We start from the raw sequence: 24,003 nt of genomic DNA, 5'->3' as shown, positions 1-24,003 counted from the left end.
AACATTTAATACCTGATGGTTTTTGCACAGTAGGAATATATGTAGCTCCATAAGCATCAGTAGGATAAACACCACCAAGATAATCCCAGGCTAAAATGAACGAAAAACTATAACTAAAAAAAGCACAACAAAATATAGAAATTGCAAATTCATATTACAAACATAAATTAGTGAATGTCCCCTAATAAATTTTTATTAAAAATATTTTTTGATTCAGCATTTCTTTAATGAAATGATTAAAAAACTTTTAATAATTTTAAAATGTAAATAGAAGGACTATTTAAGCTAAACATTTTTGTCAGAAGTAAATTATAAGGTCCCATTACTCATAATATTTAACAAATCTGAGATACTTGAATTTTATGATTTCAATTGTTTTTAAATCAAATTATTAAGAAATGAATTCAAGTTTTTTGGAATGAAAAATCTGAATAACATAGGATTTCTTTATGCTTTTAAAATAGTGTAAGCCCCCCACTTCACACCTTTTAAAATCTTGACTATTAATATTATTGAGTTTTTTTTCATAAAACAAATTAAGAGCACTGTAAATTTCAAGAGTAATACAATAATAAAAAATCAAAGAACAATAAAACTTAAATATTATGCAATTAGTGGTTGGTCCCTCAGACAAAAATCTAACAACTAAATATCTTAATCAATTCTTATCTTCATTAAATTCAGTGAATAAAAAAAAAGAAATGAAAATTTTGAGGTGATGAAGCTTTGTAATTCTTGACAGCTCTGGAAACCCATCTGAAAATTCATAATTAGTGAGTGATCTCAAATGAAGCTCAAGGATTAAAGTGTTAATCTATAAATAGAAGAGGGCGAGAAGGCCATTAGCTTGACGGTGTCGAAGACGAGGATGCTTGACCAATGATGAAATTTAAAAAAAATAAAGTTTTCTTTTCCTATTAGAGAAAAAAATTTTGTAATGTATAGTTGGTCCACGTTATCAGCAAAAATGCAAGAGATTTTTCAGTGTGATTTCAAAGGTTGAAAAATGAAATCGGAAAATGCGAATAAAACTTTTACAAAGTAAAATACTTGATTAAATTTTCTTCTATAAATGAACAATTTCTAAAAAGTCTGAAACCGCAAATTCTGTGGGTAAGGCTATTTGCTTGAACACTGCATATAATTAGTGGACGGTTTATTCTTGAATTATCAATTTTACATGATTAAAATGAAAAGAAATGAGGAATAAGTCCTAAAAACTATTTTAACTTATAAGTGAGCATATGCTAGATAAAATATAAAACGCTTACGTTTAGTCCTTGTTTTCACAATAGGGCTAAACAAGCCATCTCCCAAAATGTTTCTGGATAAAACTTGGAACTCATATTCTGTGTCAGGCTGTAAATTGTACAAAGTAACAGTTGTTGCACCCTCTGGCACCACCCTGACTGTACGCCATTCACTAATTCCTTGATCAGCAAGCCGATACCTATAAAGGAAACAATGAAAAAAAATTTGCACAATATGAATCTGGTTGCTGTTGTTAGAAATTAAATTTATTTCGGAAAAAGGATTGTTTAGAAAGACACTAGTTCACATACATGTAAGATAGAGCAAACACAACAAAAAGTTTCTGAGAATAGAATATTAAGGTTGGGAAACTTGTTTCTGGTAATGATTTGTATGATTTTAAAGATAAACCTTAATTAAGTTTTCATCACATTAACGAGTACAACTTTATAATCTGTGCATAAATAAAATATAAGTTTAAAAATAATTTTAACATTAAAAAAATAATTTTTTAAAGTTAGATGCAATAAAATTTATTATTATGCTAGACTCAAACACATCTTACCATATAACATAAGTTTGTTCATAGTTTCCATCATAAGCGGGATACCATGTGAGAGTTGCATCAAAAGAGCTTGTATTTACAGTGACATTTGTTGGTGCATGAGGTGTAGTTCCTGCAGAATCAAAAATAAATGTATATCTAAACAAAAGCATAAAAATTAAGTGAGTTTACAACATTTTGACTTATTTTTATCGGACAACCGAAGAAACAATATGGAAGCAAGAAATACAGAAACATTAAGAGTAAACAATGAGAGATATAAGATTAAATGAAAACTACGGTTTAAATCACAAATAGTAAAACTTATAAAAATCTTAAATGCATTTCGGTATCACATGGTACACCTTCATCTGTAGGATAAAAAGGCACAAACAGAGATGGTACTATTCAACTAAGTTTATGCCAACTTATGAGATAAACAGACAGTTAAAGGAGAGGAAAACATTTAAAAAATGATAGTTAAGAAGCTAAAAAATTAATGATTACCAAATATTTGATAGATGTGGTGCCGCTATGAGACAATTATTGAGTTTTTATTTTTAATTATGGAAAAGATTTCCCAGAAATCCAGGAAAACAAAATGCTTTGACAATGAATGTTTTGAAAAAATATTAATTTCTGGATATTTTTCTATAAAGTCTTTGATTAGGATACCTTGTATATTACTTTGTATTTAGCTTATAATCAATTTCTTTAAAATCTAATTTTTTCAGAATTAACGGAACTCTATATTATTATTTAAAGATCATCTTAAAAATATAACATAACACCCACATTCCTATCATAAATTTTGAAGCTGAGAAGGAAAAAAAGAGAAAAAACACAGAAATCGAACTATAAATCCAGGGTTCCTTAGCCAGATAAATGTCTGCTAGGTGCAACAGTATAAATCCAATTTTAAAATGCAATTGGTTAAGTAAAATGAGAAAGATAAAGCAACTTCTGTTTTAAGAATTCTTTTTAGCTATTAAAATTAATAATTTGCTAGTCATTACTTGAACAGTTTCAAGCATTTTATATTATCAGACTTTTACAAAATTCAATTTTAGATTGTAGCCCAATAATATATATATATATATATATATATATATATATATATATATATATATATATATATATATATATATATATACAGTGAAACCTCCTGTTATGGACACTCCTGCAAAACGGACGCCTCTCAATACGGACATATTTTTAATTCCCCGGGAATCTTCTATGAATAAACCATTACGTACATTCTCCGCAAAGCGGACACTCCCGTAACCGGGCGCGGACAGTCATTTTGATCCTGAAACGTTGTTTTTTATCTCTACAAACCAGACACTTTTTCTAAATAAATTGTAAGCTAAATAAATGCAACTTTTCACCATTTTTAAAGCATGTAAATAAAACTTTTTGCCTTATCCATAACTAAAAATATTGTTAAGCTATTTCACCACCGAAAAATCAATCTGTCTCCTGTCACCTTGCCTTATCTTTGTAAAGAAAGGAGAGAAAATGGTACTGCACTCCTGAAATAATTCTGACATCGGCATCTTTTGATCTTTTCATCTGGACCGCACAGGTTATGAGACCCCTCAAGTTGAAATGACTTCTCTCAATGCTTCTTCCCCATTGAAAATTTCTTTAATTTTCTTATCAATTTTAAGACTGTATTTAACACAACTGGGGTAAAGAAAAGAGAACAGAAGTATAACCTTTGAGGCTTTTATGTAAATGAAACATTTATTCAGGCACTTGATAGCTGATCAATTGTGCATAATCATCTCCATAGGTCGTCATGACTTACAGGTACGCATTACTTTTTTTTCTGTGAATCATGGAAGGTTTATTTTCCAAGAAGGTATTAACCATTTTCCCTATCAAATGATAAGTAGGTGTAAGGGGATGTGAACCTAATAATTGAAACGGACTGAGGACAGTACGCTCCTATTTGGTATCGTATGTCTAACTTGAGTATCTATGCTAATAGGAAAATTATATTTATTTATCTGTAGCTACATCCAGAATTATGTATTTATATCAAACTTCTTTATTCTTTTTTATATTTCTTACATAAAAAAGAATATATAAAGAATCTTCTTTTTTCAAGATAAAAAAAGAAGATTCTTTATATCTTAAAAAAAGGATTATATAAAGAATCTTCTTTTTTCATCCTTTTTATATCTCTTTTTCTCTTTTATATATTTCTTATTGTTTAAATAAATATTCTTGTAGATATTTACGGTATCCTTGTAGATATTATTTAATTATTTCTACATCTTTGAGAATATTCTAAAAACAATTTGCGGTGTTAAATTTCGTTATTAGGGTACCCTTCCCGTAAACGGACAACTCTCATAAACGGACAAATTTTTTGGTCCCATGAATGTCCGCTTAACGGAGGTTTCACTGTATATATATAAAACATGTAACCTAGTTGTTATTTTATTGAAAAATTGAAAGTATAAATGAAAATATTATAACTTATTTAACTCACCTTCAACAAGAAGGAGAGTGCTAGTAACTAATGTAGCAATTTCATTCTCTAGAACACATTCGAATCGGCCATGATCTTCTTTGCGTAGTCCTTTTATTGTTAAGTTACCACCTCTTATGTTAGCTCTTTCTCTTGGTAACTTTTCCCCATCAGCCTATACCATTAAAAAAATAGTTAATTGTGTGACTTCTAAAATAAATTGAAATTCTAAAAACATAACAATTTTTTCATCTATTTTTTAGTGTTTAATTCTTATGCAAGACTTTATAGGGCTTTCTCTAGACTTCATACACCACCTATTTTTAATTGAATTAAAAGAAATATGCTTTAAAGCAAAGTAGCCACATGTAAATAGTCATATATACTCAGAGATCAACCATTTATATGTTTTTGCAGAAAATATTAAAGTATTTTCCAAAAAATGCTAAAATAGAAGGATAAAAAAATTGCTTTGAAGTACCTATTTTATAGATATAAAACATTTTATTTAGTATACTTTTTATTAAATATGCCTTATTGCAACATCAAGGGGAAAAAATTAATTTTTTCCTTCACTAGTTAAAAGTGGTAGCCTCAAAATTGTGCTAAATTAACATAACTGTTTCAGGTAGAAAGATAGCATAGAAAAATCATCAAATATTACACAAAGTGTTAGAAATGTATAGAAAAATAAGAAGAAAAATAAAATTAACAAATGGAATCTTACTCTTCTCCAGACAACAGTAGGTTTAGGTTGTCCAGACCCTTCACAGGGCATTTTCACTTCACTGTTAACAGCTTTTTGATAGGTATCTTTAGGTTTAACAGTAAACATTGGAGGATCTGTAACAAAAAGAGAGGCAAAATATGTAGCAGTTTCATTAGTACAAATAGTTACATAATAAATACTTTTATAGAACAGAAAATATAGAATTAGATAATTCTAAAAAGAACATTAACCTAGAAAATATACAGTTCAAGCAAACTTCACAATGGTACATTTTTCGATTTTACAAAAAATTCCATTTTCTATTAAGATAATAGATGGCATTGCAATTCAGATAATCAAAGAAAGTATATTAAGATAATAAGCATCTGTTATTAAGATAATAGAAGAAAAAAAACACTTTTAGACAAATTCATTTCTTGCTTTTACAAAATATTTTCCCAGAGAAAATTTTTAAAAAAAAGTTTTAGTGCTTTGGAAATATTTAGACAAGTAAACAGCTCATCAGGGTAATTTCGTACACTAGCAAATAAAACTAAATTTTATAAACTAGCAAAATGTGAACTCGATATCACTAAATAATGTATTCGTATAAATAGTTTCAGAACAATAAGTCATAATAATTTTTCATAAATAATTTAATGTCACTGTTATTCAGTTTAGAAATTAAATATGCATTATAAAACTTTTTAAATGGAAACACAATTATTACTTAACCAATAGAATTAAAAATTTTACCAATTTATAGGTTCTAAATCTTTGATATCACAATTTTTTTAAGAATCTCACTTCAACTTTGATATATTGAAGATTGTCAAGATTTGAAATACTTGATAAATAATAAATTTTAAGTACCTAAGGTAGCAATATCATAAACAGAATTATTTAAAAATAGAGCTGAATTTCAAATGAATTTTGATTATTAATAGTGAAAAAAATATTTACGTGAAATTAGATGAAAAATTACAAACAATATATAATTTTTAAAATTATGAAGAAACAGAGATAAAAAAACTAATCGATCAGCAACGATTGGTCGCTGCTACGAGATACAACTCATTATAATTTCTCGATGTTCCAAGTCAGATTTTAATGGTTATGGACCATATTAATTTTCAGTTCAGATAAATGTTAATGAAAAGATAAGAAAAAAAATCTCACCTCTGACTAATACCTCCATAATATTAGATGTACCAGCTGTACCGTGAATGTTATAAGGAGTACAACGGTATCGTCCTTGATGCTCATGGCTCACTCTTTGAAACAGCAAAGAACCATTATTAAGAGTTATTACTCCAGGATTAGCATTAGGGTCAAAGGGTCTACGATCTTTAGTCCAGTTGATGAACTGAAATGGAGGATTCGCTTGGACATAACAACGGAGAATTCCTGAGAGTCCTGATGGAAGGTACTGTATAGTTGGTGAATATGTAACTCTGGCTGGATCTGCAAATTAAAAATCAGAAACAGAGAGTAAGCACAACAGAAACTAGTTAGAAAAACAGATACATTGAATTATATCAAGTGATTCTCAGTGATAATTCCGTAGCATCTTAATCATATCAAAAAGTTAAACAAATACAGATCTTCAAGAACACAAATAATTATTTTTAAATACAAAATAAATGAAGAAATATTTAAAAAAAAAACATATACCAAAGGGGTAAAATAGATAAGCAAACTAATAAACTTTTTTACTTAAATCATGCTACAATTGCACCACAGGCGACTATTGATAGACAGCTTTCATTAAAAAAAAGTATTAGGTAACCTGTAGCTCTTAAACTTTACTTTTAAATACAAATATAAAAATTGAATTTATATCTAAATAAAAAAATTTAATTAAATTTCAAATGAATTTATGAGCTTTGTTCATTGATAAGCATAAAAGTCGGCATTTTTACAAAATTTTTCATTACGTAAACAAGCATGATTAGTTGCCTTAAAAAAATTTTAAAAATATCAATAGATTGAGGAAATAAAATATTGAACTGGATGAAAAGTGTGTTGATCTTATTTTGGACAATGACTCTGATATTTCTTTCGGATTCTGATTAATGTATATAAATATATTATCTTTCTTTTTATCAAATAGGTTGTCGTCCATATTTATTATTTTTTCACCTATTTGCAAGTACCGCAATCGTACCAAGATTTAAAAATAAAGGATTGCTGTAGAAGGTAAGTTAGATTTACTAATTTATGCTTATATTTACTTTCCTTTGCTATAATTATTTTTACTTTTTTGTTTATTTTTTGCGATTCATATTTAATTGAACTATATCAAATATAGTTGATTTATTTAAAACAACAAAATGCATTTTCTTCAGTATCACTTATTTGCCCCCCCCCCCTTAACATTTCAGAAATTTTCGTCAAAATTAGGGGGTACTTTATCTGTATTTTATTTATTTATTTATTTTATTCTAGAGGCTTATTATCTCATATTTTTAACTATTTAGAGACCTAAAACATTGATTGAAATTGGGATGAAACACAGTGAAAATTAATGCCATTGTATTAGCAAGGCATGGAAACCCATCCTCACTCAAAGACACACAGACATAAGTAGTTCTCGGATGATAAAAAATTTCAGTTATTTTTCAAAATGCTGATTTGAGGTTCAGTGCAAAAGGGCGGAGAATAGGGCGTACATGTAGAAAACGTTTTCAAAATGCCGGAGAGTTAGCAGCTATAGACCATGCAAGCCAATATTATTTTCAAACTGCACAGTACATCAGAAAATTTGGGGTTAGAAACATTTATATGCACCAACTGGAATGAAACTGACACACTAATTGAACTTACATTCAACACTTAGAAACGCAGATGCAGAATCTGGATTTCCTATTCCATTTGATACTTCACAAGTATAAAGACCAGAGTCCTCAGCTGTTAATGGATTAATAAAAAGGAGGCCATCTTTTCGTATGAGAGAGCGACTTTCTAACCATGAAAGCTGGCTAATATCATTGCCGTTATGATACCATTTGTGTGTTATGTTTGCAGGTAAAGCTTTAGCTTCACAAATAAATTCAACTTTTCCACCTTCCAGTTTGCTTGTATTGCGAGGAGGTCCAGTAATTACAGCAGGGCCTATGAAATAGTATTTCAAAATCAGGTTACATTTTAACACCATTGAGACAAAATAATAAATGATTTATAATATCAATTAACTGTAAGACATTTTATGCTTTTAGTAAAAAAAAAAAAAAAGAATTTAATTAATATTAAACAGTTTATTTTATCTTTTCAGTGTTTATTATGACTGTTATATTCACTAAACAGAGATTTTATTACTACAAAGGTTAGAAAAAATAATTAATGATTTTATTTTTTTTTTTGTAAAACTAGGTTTTTTACTAGGCTTATACTAGGTTTTTTTTTTCTTTTTCAGAAAAAAAAATATATACAAAGTTAAAATAACACTTTTGACATAGACCAAAAAATCATGAGCATTTTTGGCCTCATTTATAAATACATCGAAGAATCCTATTATCCTCATTATTTGAATAATTACATCAAATATTGAGATTTTAAAAATTGAAAAACTGCCAGTATTTTATATTACGGAAGCAAATCAATCATTTAGTAGAAAATTGTGCTTGTATAATATAACAAGATGTAGTTCTGAGAAAAAATTCATTTCAGAAAATCATGTCACAAATCAAAGTATCAATACAAAGTTCATAAAATTATGTATTTGGCTAGACTAAATTATTTTTTTATGTGACATATACCTCAATTAAACATTTTTCTAAAGAATTTTTCAACCTACTTAACCCACTTCAATCTTTTTATGGTGTATTTATCCTTTTTTTAAAGATAGAAGACACTTTATTTACTATAATTTTTTTTAAACTTGTTTTCAGTACATAAAATATGATTTCAAACCTTTCTTTTCACGGAAAACATCACATAATACAGGATAGGTTGGATAAAATTATATTCATGCATGCTTGCCAAGTATATCATAATTTCAGGGGAGTATTTTTCTATAAAAATAAATTGTAATGAAATAAAAATAAATATTAGTTAAGTTTTATTTGTTTACTTTTTCAATTCTAACACTGAACACAATAAAAAGTAAATATCAAGTATTCTAATATTTTTTTAAAATTAATTAAACATTATATTATGACAGTCAAAAAATTCTTACAACACATTCATTAAATAGAAAAATAAAAATTAAATTACAAATTTTGCTCACACAAGGAAAAATCTTCAGGCTAAAACAGAAAAGTTGGCAGATGTAGATTAAGGATAGTGGATTTATGGATTAAATATAGATCGAAAAAAGAAGACCATCCTAAATAGCTTTTGATCTAATGATCAGATCTTTATGATCGAGGGGATGACATCAAATATGCTAATCAGGGGTAATTGGGACACAAAGTGAAAAACCCTAAAAATTTTATGTGAATAAATTGTTATCAATTTATATACCATGCCTGTTTCATATTTACTATCATTTTCTGAACTAATATTCAAAACTAAATTTTCTAATGCAGAATATCACACCTTTACAGTAACTAATTCAAGAAAAAACTTACTTCTTACAAGAATCACGATAACGGATTTTTGAATCGCACAAATATGAATAGCGATATTGGATTCTAAAAACACAAATATACATATTGCAACATTTCATTTTTAAATGATGTAAATATGAATAACTGTGGAAAAGTTTTAGATTGCATGAATACAGATCACAATGTGTAGTCTATAAATCACATATAAATGTGAAAATTAATGTTTGATATTACAAACGCATAAATACGAATCACATATTTATTATAAAAACCTGTGACTATGAATTTATCCGTGACTATTTTTGGATAGACAAATTTTATAATTATGTGCAAAAATTTTTCTTAACTTAAAAAGTTCTCCAGATATGGCAAAATACGTAAAAAATAAAATTCACATTAACGGGTTCAAACTTTGGACTACTCTCCAGACTAAACTGTAGGGGCCAAGCTTCCGAAATTGCATCTACTCTATATATTTCAGGGGTTTAGAAATCTGAATCCATTAAGAAAAAGGTATGTTTATTCAGAGAAAGTACGTTTTTGTGTCTGATTTTATAACTTAAAATATAGTCTGCAGTTAATTAGCATATTTAAGGTCAGCCCCTCGAACCATTAAGATTGAGTCTTAGAACCAGACAATACGATCATTAGATCAGAGAAAAAATTATTCAGAGTGGTCCGTTTATTTACACAAAATAACCAAAAACTGTGTTAGAAAGCATGCTATACATTAATTTAAAATTCCTCATTTTAACTCTTAAATATGATTTCAAATTGTTTAATCACAAAGAATGAAAACTATATGCACATGCCTGCAACTATAACTTTGGTTAAAGCATTAACACTTCCTTCTTTGTTGCGAGCAACACATAAGTAGTCCCCAATGTCCGTCTGCTGAATATTACTTATACGTAGCTCAGATGCTGTAATTTGTAAAGATGCAGATGTTTGAACAGGTAGATTGTCCTAAATTAAATAAATTGATTTTAAAGAGAAGAATTTAAGAACACACACTAAAGTTTGAATTAAGAAAAGAAAAATTATTAATAATTAGGCTAAAATTTAAAAACAGGTTTTTTATACTCATGCTGTTTTTATCTTTTGTAAAGACTATAAACTGGCACTTTCTGCTCAACTTGAGAGAGTTTCTTATAATGTCATCTCTATAATTAAATCATAGCATAACAATCTCTATAATTAAATCATAGCATAACAATCTCTATAATTAAATCAAATGATTAATTTTTAAATCTAAATTAAATCCATTACATTTTAATAAATTTAGGCAAATTAGTTTCAACATTGAATGTTTAAGATGATCATTGCTCTTTTGTTAGTGTAAAGAAATAAAAGACTATCCTTGCTTTTATTTCTTGTATGCAAACTTTTAACTAGCTTAACTTATTTGAACTGTTCATGTCTTTAGCAATTATATTATTGGTATTATAACATACAGCCAAAGAAATGCTTTCTAAGTTTAATGTTAACAGTTGTTACCAATCTTTTCCTATTTTTAAACCACTCAAAGACAGTTAATACTTCAACCTATTGAGAGTTCTCAAATTTAATAACTTTGCAAAAAAAAGTCAAAATAGATGCTTAAATAAAATAATTTACATTTTAATATGACTAAATTAAGATAAAGATACTGAAGAAATATTTAAAAAAAAATTTCAAAAATGTTTAGCTTCTTCCAGCAAGCTCTTCCATTCTGAACTCAATAAAAAAAAAAAAAAAAAAAGAATTAGCTGCTTTCTCACAGAACAAACAAGATTTGTGTCATTGCACCAAAACCACAAAATGCACTAATTACATAGACATAGGATCATCAATGTTGATAATTTAAAAAGAAAAAAAAAGGGAAAAGAAAACAGGAGAATTTTTTTTTTTTTTTTTTTTTTGAAAATAAAAACAATCTAAAACGTATGTCCTGGAAAGTAAAAGAAATTTCTTTTTAACTAAGAAATGCAATATTTAAATAACAAGCTTTAATAAAGTAAAGCAGCAAAAAAGCATAGCAAAAAATTAAACTTGAAAGTATACTGTACTTTCAAAGTGTGCAATAACGGACAATTGAAAACAAATCTTACGCATTCATTAAAACAAATTAAGAATTTTAAAAAAAATCTTGCTATTTTATCAAATACTTGAGCAAACAAACCTTAAACCATGAGACAACAGGAAGAGGTGTTCCGATTGCTTCGCAGCTGAGAGTGACAGATTCACCCACTTTTACATAAACAGTGTCAGCAGGTTTTAATTTAAAATGGGGAGGTGCTAGAAAAATAAAAGTGGATTAGTTAGGTGCTAGGTATTTAAGAAATATAAATTATTTAGACACACACTATTCTTTTTTTATTTAAAAAAAAAATTCTTTTAATAATAACAAGTATTGTTTTTAATAAAAAAGCTGTTAAAATGTTAACAGAAATACTTTTATAGCTAGAAAAAAGTGCAGAGTAAATAAAATAAAATAAGTAAGTTAAAAAAATCAAGACATTTTAAATTTCTTTCCATATCTCTTTTCAAATGTCTATTTATCAAATATTTCACAACTTGTGAATTTTAAGTCTTCAAATTACTCTGCACAATAAAATACTTTTCAAATATTATTTTCTTGCGCCAATTACTACGAAAATTTTTATTGCATAGAAATTTAAATTTGGAATAAATAATAAAATTTTAAAACATAAGTTCACCAGGGGATCTCAGTAAAAAAAAAAAAAAGAGTCAAACAATCAGACCAAATTATATTGCTTGATGGATAGCTATTATTTTTGCTATTTTATAAAATCCCTATTCAGCACTTATTTTCTATATATATTGAATTTGTTGATTTCTCCCAGTAGGACAATATCAACTAATAGATAAAATTTTAATTTTTCTTTTATGGTCATATTGTCTTAAAATTCAATAATTTTTTTAAAAGCATAGTTTTGAATGATTTGCATGTAAGTGTTCAGTAATTATAACATACCTAGAACATCAAGATGAACCCAGGAACCATTCTTAGGAGAATCGGGAGGTCGATTTAAAAAATATACTTTGCACTCATACCAGCCCTGATCAGCCTCTCTGACCGCAGTTAAGTTCAAGGAAGCTAGCCCAGCCAATGAGGCTCTGCCCTCATATCCTTCACCAGCATGAGGTGGATATCCATCATACCAAATATAGATGGGTATTTTCACGTCTTGTTTTTGCCATTGCACAACGTAAGGTACAGGTGCACCTTCAGGAAAGGAGAATGTACAGGGGAGTATAACATCTTCACCAAGAAGCGATGTAGTGTACTCTGGTTCCAACTGAATTATGCCTGTAGGTGTAAAAATAATTAATATTTATTTAAACATAGATTACGGATCATAAAATAATTAAGAAATAACAAGTGTGAAAACAACAACAAAAATAAGCAATATGCTTTAAAAATTTAAAAGCTGGCATCAAATGTCAAAAAGAGAGAGAGAAAGAAAAAGATGAAAATCGATAAATTAGAAAATTCATTGATGATTAAAAAACAGTTAATAAGACTATTGTGCATTTGCTTCATTTATTAACTAATGATATTTTTGCTATCTTAAAATAAACGCTAAGTCACATTCTTTCAACCAGGGTCCTGCTTTTGTGAATTTGGGCAAATAGGGTCCTGTTATTGCAAATAACTTTTTCAAGGAGTTTCTAAATAGGGGTTGTAAAGAGATACAAGATTATGCTCAACACTGTAAAATTTTAATTTTAAAAAAAAATTACATTTTAAAAAAATAAACAGCAACTGGTGCTACTGAATTAGAGATGCAACATACAAATATTTGGTATATAATCTGAAAGCAGAATATTAATTTCGGACGAATAAAGGAAGAAGCGCCAGCCAAAAACAAAACTTAGTTCGTTTACATTTGCCTTTCTTTTCCTCCACCCTGTGGGAAGGGTTTATTCGATTAACAAAGCAATAATGAAGATAAACAAATTTGTGAAGGGTCCGATTAAAAGATAAATTATTTTTTGAAGGGTCCGTTAACGGACCCAAATTTCTTCTAAACAGACCCCTGACTTAATATCTTTTAACCACTTTAAGAACATCATACATGGTTCTCGAAAGTGTGAATTTTATAAATGTAATACATTATGTGTTATTTGATTAAAAAAAATGGTGCGCCGCTTAATAAACCTTAAAACTAAGTCAGTAAATATTGAATTTTGTATTGAATATTGAACATACAAACATTATATTGAAGATAGTAACATACCCGAATAAACAGCCAATGACCAAACAGATATAAAAATAATAAAGTGGCATGTTTTCTTCATAACCATCTCACCACTCATCTGTAAAATTACTCATCTTTGAAGTTAAGAACAGTATCTGGGTTCCTCACTTTACACTGGTGACAGGAACTCAAGATTGATTTGATTGGAAATCGCTAATTTTTTCCTGAAAAAAAAATAGAAATTCATTTTTTGATTTCCAATAAAAGAAAAAAAGTCCTGTAATCCAAAGAATCTAATAACTTAATAATCAAAAACAGAAGGTAAACTAATATTGTTTTCTTTAATGCATAACATTAAATTGGATATAGATAAATTAATATTGCCTTCGAGTTTTAGCATCAAAATACTATCTATTAATTGATATCATTTTCTGGCAAAGAAGAAGCAATCAATTTTAACTTATTCTCCTCGTGAATCTTCCCGTTTATAAAAGTTCAAATGTAAGTAGCAGAATAATATGTTAAAGACATTAAATGCCACAAGAATACTTGACTTTCATGGCCTTTCAGTGGCAAATGGATTCGTTCTTCGGCTGTTTGCCTCAGGACATTGCTCTCCTATTTTTGCACACTAGGGATGGAACAGCAGCATAAAATGGAACAGCATTTTAGAGCAGAAAAAATGTGTTTTCGAGCAAATAAATTTGGTTTTTGGTACAGTTTGGAACAAATTGTCTTTATAGTCAGAGAAGCAAATTGCTTGTAAAATTAGATTTTTGGGCAATTGTGAGCACATAAATTACCATTTTATACCATATTTAACAAAGCTTAGAAAATAATGCATTAAATAAAAAAATTTGATAGAAACACAAAGAATTACTTAATAAACAAATAATTTTTTAGAATTTTTTTCTGCAGACTCAGTGCAGAGTTAATTTTAAAAGAGGATTGTGGGATGCATAGCCATGTTTGTTGTCTTTTGCTCATTTCTACAGGGTTTCTCAAATTATGATATCTTTAATACAATGTTATGACAATATGCAAACTTTGAATTTCAATTATTTATCACTTTTTGAGCTGCTGGATTCGTGATGGTTCCATAAAAAATCCACATCATTTTCCGAACATTTTCTACAAATTTTATGTTGTTCCTAGTTTTTTTAATAGTCTCTATAATATATGTCACAGAATTATATTTAGACACTCTAACTTTGTATTTGAGTAGCGACTATTTGTCAATGATTAATTCAAGAATAACTTTTTTGACATGTCTGATTCCCCAGTAATTTTACATTTTAGGGTCACTTCCGTTTTTTTCTTTTTTTTCTTCTTCCTAATTTGGATTTTAAAACACGATATTATCACAACACGTGATGTGTCGCATTTTTAAGTATTACTCTTGGACTTGCTCTATTTGCATCGATTTTAAGAGTCAATCCTCATCATTTATAGATTTTTTTCAATTCCAATATTTTTAATACATTATATCAAGACAACAGTGATTCTGCTAGACTTTGAAAACTACATGTTTCAGTCCACAAGACTTCCATATTTCTCGGCACCTCTTTTATGAAAAGTGAATTTCTATTTAAACTATTCTTTACCCCTTAATCTATCATCCAATAGGCACATTCATAATTCTTCTCTCTATTGGTAGAAAAGCAAAGAATTTTAATACATGAAGAGTTTTGGACAACTAAGGATTGATTAATTAGGATTACAATTCATTGAGATTGATCAAACACCTGCATAAAGTAAAAGCAACAATGCAATTTGATACTATAGAAAGCAATTAAAAAAGTTAGAAAAGAAATTGATTAAAAAAATGATTATTGTTCATATGTATTTAAAGTTTGCTTACGATTTTGCTAACATACATCTACTGGTGTGCTATTTTTTCCCTGATCGAGAGTTACTTGCCCCAAGGGACGTGTCATAATTTATTTTTTGCATCCCCTCTACAATTTCTGGCTTATCTGACGGTATTATAATCAGGGTGTAAATGATTTTAATCAAATGATTAAAATCATGATTTAAATCAAATGATTTTTTTAAAAAAATCACTGATTTTAATCACAAAAAAAACAATTTTGTGTATAGTCTTGAACATTTTTTGTATATTTTTCTAAGTTTCAAACATAAACAAGTAAGTAGACTGTTCTATATATTTCTAAGATCTCACTCATATAATTCAACATTTCTACTTTCAATGTGACTCATTTGCTTTTAAAAACAGTTTACATATTATATTTATATGATATCGACACCAATATCAGGTCAAAAGTCATGAATATGGCAATTAAAAGAAATGCAGAAGATATGCTTTTAATGTTAAAACCCATTTCTGTAGCATTAGATAAAATGCAAAAAGATAATTGTAGTTTATCAAATGTTGTCAACATCTGGAAAAATTTAAAGGAAACTCTGAAAGATTCTAATAATAATTGCTGCAAAAATTTTTTTACTAAACGATATGAACAAGCGTTAACACCAGCTCATTTCCTAGCTTACCTCTTGGATCCTAATTCTGAAGTACAATGTTTAACACTAAATGAAAAAGATCAAGCTGTAAACTTTATTAAAGAAAAGTATGGAGAAACCTCCTTATTAAGTATTTTGCTAAAATTCATTGTACGCTCTCCTCCGTTTAATGGAACTTTGTTTGATAAAGAATCTCTAGAATCTTTAAACATCTTGGAATGGTGGAAATCAATTGCGCTTCTAAAGAACTGTGTAGGTCAAAAAGAGTTTGACGCAATACAGTTGTTATGTACTGCAAAAGGAACAACTGCAGGGATAGAGAGGATGTTTTCCACTTTTGGACTTGTACATACTAAACTACGGAATCAATTGGGTGTAGAAAAGGCAGCTAAATTAGTCCTTATGTTTAAATCTTTAAATAAAACTAATTAAATGATTGTTTAAATAATTTGATATTGTAGATGTAGAATTAATAATTATCACACATTGTTTGATAAACAATTTCTTTCTTGATTTGTAGTTTGAAATCACTTTGTCATTGTTTATTTCTTATTTCACCTTTTGCTTTTAAATTATTAAGAAATATTTTGTTGATAATGGTTAGTAATGTTTATTTCCAATGTATACCATAAGTATCAATAGTAATACAATACAACTTTAAATCTATGGTACACAAAATTGATTATATTCCATAGAATTGAAATTATAAAAAAATCATGATTAAAATCAAAAAAATCCGATTAAAATCAAAAAAATCCGATTTTTTTGATTTTTTAAAAAAAATCATGATTTTTATACACCCTGATTATAATGCTTAAGCAGAATCACTGGACAAGTAAATTTTGTTGTCTTAGTAATAACTTCCTGATGTGCTTGATTTGATAGAGAAAAACGTACCTAACTACGTAAGTTAATAGACATTGCTTGTAGTGAAAATGAATGATGCTTATTGTTTTGAAGCAACAAAACTGATTTTTGCACATGGTGGTGCCGAATTTTTGCGCCGAATCGGGCCAAAGCCCTGCTTTTTGTTTAATGAATATTATTAGAGTCTTGGAGATGATTGAACCAAACTTGGAGAAAAGTGGAATTTTGGAAAAAGCTGAAGAAGAAATTTTTTGTTGGAGAAGTTAGAAGCAATTTGAGCAGCTGTTACAACCCTGAATCACTGTTAGAAAAGCAGTATCGAGAAGGATCCTATAGGAATCAGTGAGTAGGAAATAAATATCCATAACGTAAAATTGATGAAATTTCTGAAGAAGTTTTCCTCATTACAATAAGAATATAATTACATAAAAATTTTATACACCGTAAAAAAATCAGATTCTTTTGACTTAAATCAAGATTAAATAATGATCTTTATGAAGAAAAAAAATCTATCAAAATCGATGATTTAAAAAAAAATCAAGTGATTTAAATCATGTAGACCCTGATTAAATTACTCTTACAGACAGTATTATCCAATTTTTGACAATTGAGGCTTCTGACAATTGAAGGCACCTCACATAACAAAACTAAAAAATTTCTAAACTTAAACAGCATTAGGAAATTTATAATAACCATACTAAATATTGATAATAACTTAAACACTTGAATTTATTTATTGAAAAAAAAAATTAATAATAGATTTCAGCCATAATTACATTTTTTTTGTAAATTATAATCAATTTACTAATTAGGAGGTGTATTATTATCATGATTTATAGATAATGTTCATGTACAGTAAGCCAAAAAAAAAAAGAGAGAGATCACCATGAATAACCTAATGATTGGATTTTTACATACTAAGTACCAATCTTTAAGGTTTACGGATTGAATTCAAATATGACAATTAGTGCTAACTATTAAATAAATTGTGAAATCAGGCACAAAAACAAACTTTCTCTGAATAAACATATATATATATATTTTTTTTTTACATATTTGGATTACTGACAATCAATATTTTGAATAAATTAAATAAAAATTTAGGATGCCAGGAAGTTTTATACATTTGGCGCCGTCCAAAAAGAGGCCAAGAATTATCACCTTAGCAGGATTAGAAATTTCATCTTCTCCATTTTTTGCATGAATAGTACATTTAGTGAATTGTTCGAATTGAAAATTTTTTATCAGCAGAATATTCTTAATTTCTTAACAAGATTTAATTTTCAGCTAGCTACCAATGATTCTCAGTTTTCTTTTAATAAAAATGTGTCCTTAAAGGAAAACTTAAATTAATAGTACTAAAACAATTGATTAGTATATTAATGGGAAAATAATACACGTAGAAGCGCAAAAAATGAGATTTTGACAAATGTTAATATTTAATTACGTAGTTGGTAAAATAATTCTACGAAACACGAGTGGATAGATAAATAAAAAATTTATTTTAAAATGATATATAAGATGTTGAGAAATTTTAAGACGCTTAAAAATGTTGACTATGTATTCGCATAAATAATTATAAAACATATATATTTAAGAGTGGATAGATAATTAAAAAATTTATTTTAAAATGATATATAAGATGTTGAGAAATTTAAAGACGCTTAAAAATGTTGACTATGTATTCGTATAAATAATTATAAAACATATATATTTAAGAAATTGATAAATATATTATTCCAAATCTATGCAAACGTTTGTATATTATTGAAATTGTATCAATTATTGAAAGAACAATCAAAAAAATAAAATTAAAAAAAGCTGATGTATTATCACATTCTGTCAGAAACAAGCTTTTATAAAGCTCGACATTCTTTGAATAAAATGCATTTTAGTCAATAAAATGTTTTATTCAAATCTCTTTATTAAATTAGGAATAAATTTTTAGACAAATAAAAAAAAAAAAAAACATTTTATTTTATAATTAAAAAAAAAGGATTAGCAATTGTTTATTAGTGAAAAAAATATGAATTAAATTTTACACTTTGCGAGCGTAAGTCAGGTTTCTCATAAGTTATGTACAATTAAATATTTATCACCTCACTTAAATATTTCTTCACTGTCACCAAATTATTATTTTTTAAACAATTAATTAAAATTTTTCGCGGCTTCTACTAAATAAAAACAGTTGAAACTTTAGATTTTGCAATGAAAAAATACGTAGATTAATCTGGCACAAAAAAATTACATCTTATAATTCAAAATCGTTTCATTCACAATTAAATTAAATAATAAAAAAGAATAACAAATAATTATTAACAATTATTTTTTGCAATTATAAGGTCATCCTCAGGAACCATTAGTACATGAAAACCGGATCATTAGAACGAAACGAAAGTTATAGGTTGATATATTTTTCCTTTTTCTTCTGCTCACTGTAAATATAAGCTACAAATATTGAAAATCAAAAAGATTTTCACAAGTTAAGAGCAGACAATTATTGACAAATTAATATTTAGATAGATAACAATCAATAACTCATGGTCATTAATTTTGCAATATTAACTTAATAGTTATAACATATCAAATAATAATGACCTATAACTATAACAATAGTTACCAACTGGCAGCCCTGCCTGACGAGCCTTTTTTTTTGTGGCTCGCAAACTAAAATATATTAGTTCTCTATTTATTTTGCGGATAATTGTCGTAAAAAATCTGTATGGGTTTAAAATACTTTTCTTTCGCTTAAAAAAAACCTAATTTCTTAGTTTCTGTGAAATTTAACATACCAACGGCACAATCTACTTATTTTAATTTGTAATTCAATACTTTTTTTTTGTACAACTTGATAAAAATCTGACAGTATTTTATGTCCCTTCAAATATAACAGAGTCCTATATAAAATTTTAATGAAGTTGCGGTCCGCCATTTGACTGGTGTTTTTAGTTGCGGCCCCTGGCTTCCTGCAAGTTGGAAATCCCTGATCTTTAAGTATAAATAGTATGTTTTCTGAAAAAGCAGTAATAGTTTCTTGGCTATATTTTTTGCACAATATTGTGGATAATTTAAACAATTAAGCAGCTTAACTTCTAATAAAATTTCTCTAATGAGAGAATAGCAACTTGCCTCATATTTTTGTGAGATTTCGACATCAAGTCAGAAACTTACAAAAGTTATGTCAAAACCAGTTTTTGACATCAAGATAGCTCATAACATATTATTACAATGATACTTTTTTTACGAAAGAAATAATAATTGAACATAATAATTCAATTATACAATTAATTTTGAGTTCACTTACCCAATCCAGTAAAGTAATGGATAAAGCATAACCTTCATCTTTAATCCTTGTGCAGCTTCAGCTCACGTTTCACAAGCAATTCTAAAAATATATCAAAATATGTTATTTTTTCCCTATTAATTTACAATATTATATTATGAATTTCTGGGAGAAAAAAAAACAACAGAGCTTTACATTTTTACTGTTTCAAGCGTTACTAATTTACCCATTCATCAATCAAACAGCAAACTAATTTTTTATTACACCAACAATAACATTAAAACGCAAGATGGTAAATCAAAAAACATTTCACTTATAAATAGTATTTCACTGCCAAAACTTACTTTTGCTTTATTTTTTAAATATCATATTGCTTTATTTTTCAATATTGCTTCATTTTTTTAAATTAAAAAATATTTTTTTTGATAAATTAAAAATATAGGGAAAATCTCAGTGTAGTTATCTACGCCAAAATAATCATCAAGTCATTGTGTCCTCTGGGCAGCAGTCCTTAAGAAACAAAAATAATAAAACACAGAGCTCTATGGGTCCAACTCGTAATCATCCCCAAGAAATCTCATAATTTTTTAAAAAATTTTACAGTTCCGGAACTTGATGATTGTAGATGGTGCAACAGTTCAGTGAAAAGAACATCTAATTTTTTATGTCACAATCTAAATTTGTCTACCTTTGCAACCTAAAATCTCTTTCAGACAAATAATTTTGACGTTCTTTTTCCGAAAAAAAAATATTTTAATTGCTAAAAAGAATGTCTCCTTCCCTTCAAATTAAAAATGTTTTCATAAATTCCAATTTGTAAAAAATTTATTTGAATGATTTAGTGATTTATTTCTTAAAACTTTGATAAGGAAAACTTTCATGATATATATTATTAAAAAGTTCAATTTGGTGTCTAAAATATTGATACACAGCATTTTATTGATAACTAAAATTGATTAGAAATAATTTAAATAATAACAAACACATTTTTGAAATTTCAAAACATCTATATCTATCCATATCTATATGATAGAACTTTTTTCCTTATTTTAAGCTATTCTTTGAGAAAGTATCTATGGACTATCTTAGCCTTGATTTTTTTTAATAACTTAATGTAACCTATTTGCATTTTAATTTCTTGCATAATTTAAAATATAGGTACAAATACAGTTTTAATCTTTGAAGCATCTATCAAACATACTGAAATATTTCAATTGCTTTCTTCTTTTCTTATATCATTTAGATCTTAAAAACTCGAATAATGCTTCGGTCATATTTCAACATAATTATTTAGGAAAACTTTATTAATCATTCAACACCAACCAAAATAATGGCAGTAATTTAAAACTTATAATTGGTAACTAGAAATAGAAATCTGGATCTTGCAAATTATTTCCATACTGGTATTATAAAGGTGACAAGTACATTTCCAAAGGAAGCAAGATGATATGAATCAAAACAGTACAATATCAGTAAAAAAAAACTTTCTTCAAAATAAAACATTTTAAAATTTGAAAAATAAACTACATCTAATATCTCTTATGATATAAACATTGTATTATAAATGATGAATTTGAATTATTTATAATATACCTAAAAATTATCATTCAATATAATCTCACTGGGAAAATTTAAAAAATCATAGGACAATAAAAAAACTTTCAACCATATAATACATACTTTTTTAACATAGCAATAATAGCACTTATTTAACATAAAAAAAATAAGAAAGATCTCGCAAGTAACACAGTGAACAATTTATTTTAATATTGAACCCCAAGTTCACTACCAAAAATAAAATAAATAAATAAATAAAAAGAACTATTAAAAGTATACACACGTGATGAATCAAAGTAAAATGAAACATCTTTTAAATATGACATTTTTAAATTTCATAGAATAAACTATATCGATAATACTTGAGATTTAAAAACTGCTTAAATCATCATTACCTTGAAGTAGTTAGGATAATCGCCCCCAAGAAAAGTATAACTATAAAATATAATGATCTTTTTAAAAATTAATTTACTCAAAAGAACTTAATCCTAATTATGCTTTTCAAGCATTCTACTACCTAAGAGCACTACTAAATAATTTTGTATCATTCGAAACTTAATCATTTCATTATAATAACTTATGCATTTAATACAAAAACTATTTTTTAAAATATCTTTCGCTAAATATTAAAGAAAAAATCAATAATGGAAAAATAATATCAGCATATTTTTAGATATCCTCAGGCGAATCTTCAAATACCAAGATACGCTAGAGTAATTCAGGCTTAAAATAATGTTAAAAAGAAAAATAAATTGCTGAAGCATAAATCCTGAGCATCATTAGCAACTTTGAATTGCTTCTTTAGTTAAACGTAGCAATTTTTTTAATATACTAAACAAAATCATTTGTTTACCTGCAATAATGAGATGGAGGTAAATTCCGATAGACCTGTCAGGTAAATTTAGCATTTACCAGCCGGACTCCATCAGGTTTAGGAATAACAAGTTGCAGCAGAAACGATCTACGAAATCAAACATCCATAAATACTTGAAGTTCTTCATTTTCACATCAATAAATTTCACTCTATAATGATATAAAAGCTTTTAATTCTTGTTGAATCACAAATAATTAGCCGTTATCAAGAGCAATAACACTCGAGTTCATAGCCAGCGAGGAAAGCGCCCTCTGAATATTTGATTTTTGGTTTGTTTTTATTTTCGTTTTATGTTGACAGGTAAGTTCAAGTCACGGTTCAACAATCTTTCGATAACAGCCTTGGATGCTAATGATGAATTTATTCATCCTCAGTGTCACTGAAGAGCCTGAAGCGTAACGCATTAATGAAGAGCAAAAGTTCTTCATTTAATTATTGGAGAAAGCATCATCAAGCTCTTTCAAACCATCGGCAGACTAAGCGAAAGTTGGATTGAAAGAAAATCTCGTTATTCTTAAATATTGATAATTTTTTCGAAATAATAGAACATACATTAGTTCCTTAAAAAAGAAAGAACTGTACCCCTGCAGTTTTTATTGCATGTTTTTGAAAGGAAAATGAAATGTGCATTTTACACTCTAAATTATTGATCGTAGCCAGAAGGGGAAGGGAAAAAAAAAATTCCCTGCCTCTATTTCGATCTTCTTTTCTTTTCTTTCTTTTCTTTTTTTTTAACAAAATTGTACCCATATATAGAGTAATTTTTTTCTCTTAATATCTCAATTTAATACATTTATTCAGACATTTAGGATAAAAAATAAGAAATATTACTGAAATAATAAGAAAACGTAGGACCGTTAGTAGAAGTTTTATTTTCTGCTGTCGAGAAAAATAATGCTTGACTTCAAATAAGCTGAAACGAATGCAGATATTATTTCAAAATATTTAGAAAAGAAGTGTTACCAAAAGTTATAGATCGAATCTGTAGTAAAGTGTTATCAATTTTAGTCGCCGGAGCATGATTCCAAGACAACTATGGTCCTGCAGTGAAATGATTGTAAAGACATGATTCCCAGTAGGACATCGATGTCAAACATTACTGGCTGCAGTCAGTAAGCGGGAGGGTGACCACTTTGATCAGCCAACGTAGGGGCCGAAGGTGCGCAGTTTCGGTCATTATTAAACTGTTCTAGAGTAAAGTGC

The 24,003-nt window shown here is 27.6% G+C and overlaps 1 protein-coding gene across 2 annotated transcripts in view; it reads right to left on the bottom strand.

Moving 5' to 3' along the window:
- LOC107444676 (protein turtle) overlaps positions 1–23,317 on the bottom strand; it is a 38,966-nt gene extending 15,649 nt beyond the window's left edge. Inside the window, exons 1-13 of one of the 2 annotated variants that reach the window (XM_016058891.4) lie at positions 22,780–23,317; positions 20,391–20,471; positions 13,778–13,962; positions 12,511–12,846; positions 11,695–11,810; positions 10,346–10,499; positions 7,810–8,097; positions 6,163–6,447; positions 5,002–5,117; positions 4,296–4,449; positions 1,817–1,928; positions 1,272–1,450; positions 13–90 (exon numbers count right to left, since the gene is read on the bottom strand). In XM_016058891.4, coding sequence (XP_015914377.1) covers positions 13–90; positions 1,272–1,450; positions 1,817–1,928; positions 4,296–4,449; positions 5,002–5,117; positions 6,163–6,447; positions 7,810–8,097; positions 10,346–10,499; positions 11,695–11,810; positions 12,511–12,846; positions 13,778–13,856 — 1,897 coding nt within the window. In that variant the 5' untranslated portion in view covers positions 13,857–13,962; positions 20,391–20,471; positions 22,780–23,317. Of the gene's footprint in view, positions 1–12; positions 91–1,271; positions 1,451–1,816; positions 1,929–4,295; positions 4,450–5,001; positions 5,118–6,162; positions 6,448–7,809; positions 8,098–10,345; positions 10,500–11,694; positions 11,811–12,510; positions 12,847–13,777; positions 13,963–20,390; positions 20,472–22,321; positions 22,376–22,779 lie in introns of those variants that run through there. The other variant, XM_043050682.3, reaches the window with a different exon arrangement.
- Between the last annotated feature and the right edge of the window lie 686 nt (positions 23,318–24,003).

Source organism: Parasteatoda tepidariorum, chromosome 5, assembly GCF_982258835.1.
Source record: "Parasteatoda tepidariorum strain Cologne lab strain chromosome 5, Ptep-v5.0, whole genome shotgun sequence".
Taxonomy (NCBI): domain Eukaryota; kingdom Metazoa; phylum Arthropoda; class Arachnida; order Araneae; family Theridiidae; genus Parasteatoda; species Parasteatoda tepidariorum.
The sequence above is the reverse complement of the archived record's forward strand: the minus strand, read 5'-3'. Positions and strand labels throughout refer to the sequence as shown.